Source organism: Vollenhovia emeryi, unplaced genomic scaffold (assembly GCF_000949405.1).
Source record: "Vollenhovia emeryi isolate VEMERY1.0 unplaced genomic scaffold, V.emery_V1.0 DF939130.1, whole genome shotgun sequence".
NCBI lineage: Eukaryota > Metazoa > Arthropoda > Insecta > Hymenoptera > Formicidae > Vollenhovia > Vollenhovia emeryi.
Window position 1 is genome coordinate 604,343 of NW_011967236.1, and position 4,001 is coordinate 608,343.

The 4,001-nt window shown below is 37.1% G+C and overlaps 1 protein-coding gene across 2 annotated transcripts; it reads left to right on the forward strand.

Moving 5' to 3' along the window:
- The first annotated feature begins 1,196 nt into the window (after positions 1–1,196).
- On the forward strand, positions 1,197–2,973 carry LOC105568286 (sugar transporter SWEET1). Of its 2 annotated transcripts, none has more exons than XM_012023822.1 (4): positions 1,197–1,426; positions 1,782–1,859; positions 2,166–2,448; positions 2,628–2,973. In XM_012023822.1, exons 1-4 carry the CDS (start codon positions 1,350–1,352, stop codon positions 2,841–2,843), a joined length of 654 nt encoding a protein of 217 aa, XP_011879212.1. In that variant the 5' UTR covers positions 1,197–1,349; the 3' UTR covers positions 2,844–2,973. The 2 variants fall into 2 exon arrangements, with proteins under 2 accessions (XP_011879212.1, XP_011879213.1); XM_012023823.1 differs by having other exon boundaries at positions 1,345–1,426; positions 1,735–1,859.
- Positions 2,974–4,001: the final 1,028 nt, after the last annotated feature.

Consider the following 4,001-nt stretch of genomic DNA (forward strand, 5'->3'; position numbering starts at 1 on the left):
AGTAGGACAAGTATATTTTTCTCATTCTAGCTTACTGCACTAGTTCACCAGTGCAGCAATAGAAAACAAGCCTTAGAACTTGGACCAAGTCCTAGCATCGTGGACACAGGCCTTAAGAACAGACCGATCATTGGCAATAAAGGCCTGTGTCCATGATGTCAATTAGAACTTGGACCAAGTTCTAATTGACTAGCCTTAATAGATCTTCAGATAAACCGATCTTTGTGCGATCTCTGTTGCAATGATTTTGTACTTAAAATAATCGTAAGTACAAAGGCATCGCATGAAACCTGACTATAGCACAAAACGCGACCAAGTATTATAAGATTTGACTATGAATACTGTACAAAATGTGGACATTGGTTACGTAGTTCATGTCCACGTTTTCAATAACCACAGAGAACGTATCGCATCCGAGGATCACATACATATTACTATACGTCGTTTTATCCATGTATAAGATACGTGTATAATACATTGTGGAGATATAATATACATGCCCAACTTTCTCAATTTTCTAGCGAAAAACTGGGGAGAGTTTCGAGTTTTTTCCAGTGAACTCTATACATACTGGAATGAGTGATCTATTGTTCTGGCTGTTGCCGAGAGAGAGGTGCGTTTGGGTGAATCCTTGTCTCCTTCTAGTACTACCTGATTGGATAGTCGCATATAAATGACGAGAAGAAGGGCGTCATTTATATGCGATTATCCAATCAGGTAGTACTAGAAGGAGACAAGGATTCACCCAACGCACCTCTCTCTCGGCTACAGCCAGAACTATAGATCACTCATTCCAGTATGTATAGAGTTCACTGTTTTTTTCTGATGAATAAAGCCTATCACACAATGCGAGGCAACAGGCAACAGGAATAGGGAATAGAATTTTTGACGCGTTGGATTCGTCGGAAATTTTCCTTCAACCAATCCAACGCGTCAAAAATTCTATTCCCTATTCCTATTGCCTGTTGCCTCGCATTGTGTGATAGGCTTAAGTCCCAGTCTACAATAGAGATTTAAGCCCTAAGCCTTAAGAAATTGACTAATCACAGTCGCGCATTCTACTCATACTTGACCGTGATTGGCCAATTTCTTAAAGCTTAGGGCTTAAATCATCTATTGTAGACAGGGACTAACTGGAGATTTCTAGAGATTTTTTATTCTGATTCAGAGACTTATTCTATCAGCAAGTTGACAACACTGAAAGAATACCTTCACATCAATACATCGTGGTGTTGGTGTAGTCAATCGAAACGTTGTTGAACGTCTCTCATGTCAAGCACGAGAGTACAAGATAAACTAGTCGAATTGTCAAATGGTAATCGATGTGGAAGAAATGCGTATTCTAAATCATGACTTTGATGGAGATTAAAGATGCACTTGCATTATCCGCAACGATTTGCACTGGTTTACAGTTTCTAGCTGGCATGTAAGCAATATACGATACAAATAACCTTAACAGATTACTAAGCCTTGTTTTATTTGTTTAAAAATGTATTAATTTATTAACGTAATACCTTCTTTATTAAAAAATAATGTTTAACTCAACGTTGACCATTAACCTATGATTGGTACAAGAAAAATATGTTATATTTCTTTCGTACGAACCATATGTATCTTTTTATGCGTGTATAATTATATATAATTTTATTTATTGTTTACTTAGTCAACATAATTGCAGATTTTGTTAGATATTTTGTTAAACATTAATCTTATAAAACTTTTATTATTATGTAGTAATAGTTCAACTATTGGATGTGTCTATCAAGTGGATTTTCTTATAGACTGGTGTGCAAGAAATATATTAGAAATGGTACAACTGGGGATAGTTCAGGACTGGCCTTTGTAACATGTTTCATGTCGTATGTATCTTAGCATAAGGTGACTTTTGGCGACTGGTTGGTACATATACCAAAGTATACCAGAGTACACATTCGGAGTCGTGAATGCTTTTACGCCTGAAAGTAGCCGTTGAGTTCAATATATCCGATAGAATAATTTATTTTATTAAAATAAACTTTCCTATTAGATACCCTTAGCGTCTTCAGATGTAAAGGCATTCATGACGCCGAGTGTACACTCTAGTACACTTTGATATATGTACAAAGCAGTCACCAAAAATTAGTAAACAGTGATTTCAATTAAGAATTATATTTTTATCATTACAGTTGTAGTCTATGGCTGAGATATGGAATGCTTATTGGAGATCTGTTTATTATATCTGTAAATATATTTGGAACAATATTACAAATATGTTACGTGTGCGTTTATATTTTATACAACGTGAAAAGATCAACTACTATTAAGCAGTTTACGGTAGCGATTGGTTTGGTTTCGCTTGTATATCTCTACAGTATTTATCAAGAAGATAAAGTTTTAGCCGAGAGACATGTAGGATTTCTCAGTTGCAGCCTGACTATTATATTTTTTGCATCGCCATTGATATCACTTGTAAGTATAAAATAACATCTTGTTATTTGTTCACGTAATCGTACTAAATAGATAATAAATAATGAAACTATTGATTAGAAAATTAGTATCTTTTTAAACATCCTGATTTATAATATAATTTTATGTAATTGTAATATGCTATAATGCGTTGGTAATGGACAGCTGTAAATTTGTTATAGGCACATGTAATAAGAATGAAGAGCACAGAAAGCTTGCCATTCCCAGTCATAATGGCTTCTATGATAGTGTGCTGCCAGTGGTTCGCATATGGATGTCTACTCAGTGATCAATTTATACAGATACCGAATTTTATGGGTTGCGTTTTGTCAGGCTTTCAACTTTCTTTGTTTTTGATTTACCCAAGCAAACGAGCAGATCAAACCTATTTTATATGAGAAAATTAATACCCGTTGCTCGGTAGATCAGATCGATTACTGCTCAAGTATTACGTTATAAATATGTAATGTATATACATATAAATATAAAATATATATATTATAAATCAACAATTTTTCATAAAGCAGAACATTTTTACTTTATCCTGTACCGCATACAATTAGCTCTTAGTATATTATTAATTGTTCGACTTTTTTAATATCAGGATTTATTCAAATTAAAAAAGATAAATTCTTTAAGCTTGGGACTCGCTCATGAATCACCTCTGTAAAGTTAGTCCCCCCATTATTTCAAAAATTTAACTTTTTTTACAAGTTCCCTATAGATATAATATAATTTCCGGAAAGAAATCTTCCGCGAACGTAAATTTTCGTAGAAGAGACAAAAAATTCCTTTCCTACTTCGTACGCACAAATAGTTTCGGCCGGTGCTCGCGTGAGTCGTTCGAACGGGCGCGAATCAAGTGAACGAAAAGGAGAACAAAAGCAATCTGCGAAATGGCGTTAATATGAGAATAATTATATTCACCCGAGGATTACTGCGCTGTCGCCCGATGCCTCTCCTAGACCGCCGCTTCCTCTCAGATTCTTCTAATTGGCACTGGCACAACACAACGCTCGCGAAAGCGAAGATAATTACGATCGCGTCACGTAACTCGCGGCGTTATTCGTCGCGGATTCCACTGCAACGAGTGCAAGAGACGCGATCGCGGAGATACGAACAATGGCGTCGCGCAAATTGGCGGGAACGTTTTAGCGAAAAAGACCGCGAAAAAGTTGGCTATATTGCCAACTCAGTAGGAGGACCGAGCGAAAACACTACGGTGCAGACGATACCTTCTCGCTCGCACAGTGAGTCCGTTTTAGTACTTTTGCGCATGCGCCAAATCGACTGCGATTGGTCAATTTCGTTAGACACATAAGAATTAATTGACCAATCACAGTCGATTCAGACACATAGATCGACCAATCATACTCGGCAACGTCTCGACCAATCGCGTTGCTCGACTCGGACAGGCAACAGGCATTGTGATAGGCTTTAGGCCTCTCTCTCTCTCTCTCTCTGCCCGCATAACCGAGTCAAGCAACGCGATTGGTCGAAACCTTACTGTTACACCCTATGGGAATTGTGTGTGCGGCCATGCGTGGTTTAGCAAT

Coding starts and splice junctions, on each gene's coding strand:
- LOC105568286 (XM_012023822.1), top strand. CDS start 1,350: ATGACTTTGATGGAGATTAAAGATGCACTTGCATTATCCGCAACGATT. Junction 1,860..2,165: donor TTTGTAACATGTTTCATGTC/GTATGTATCTTA, acceptor TTATCATTACAG/TTGTAGTCTATGGCTGAGAT. Junction 2,449..2,627: donor CATCGCCATTGATATCACTT/GTAAGTATAAAA, acceptor AATTTGTTATAG/GCACATGTAATAAGAATGAA.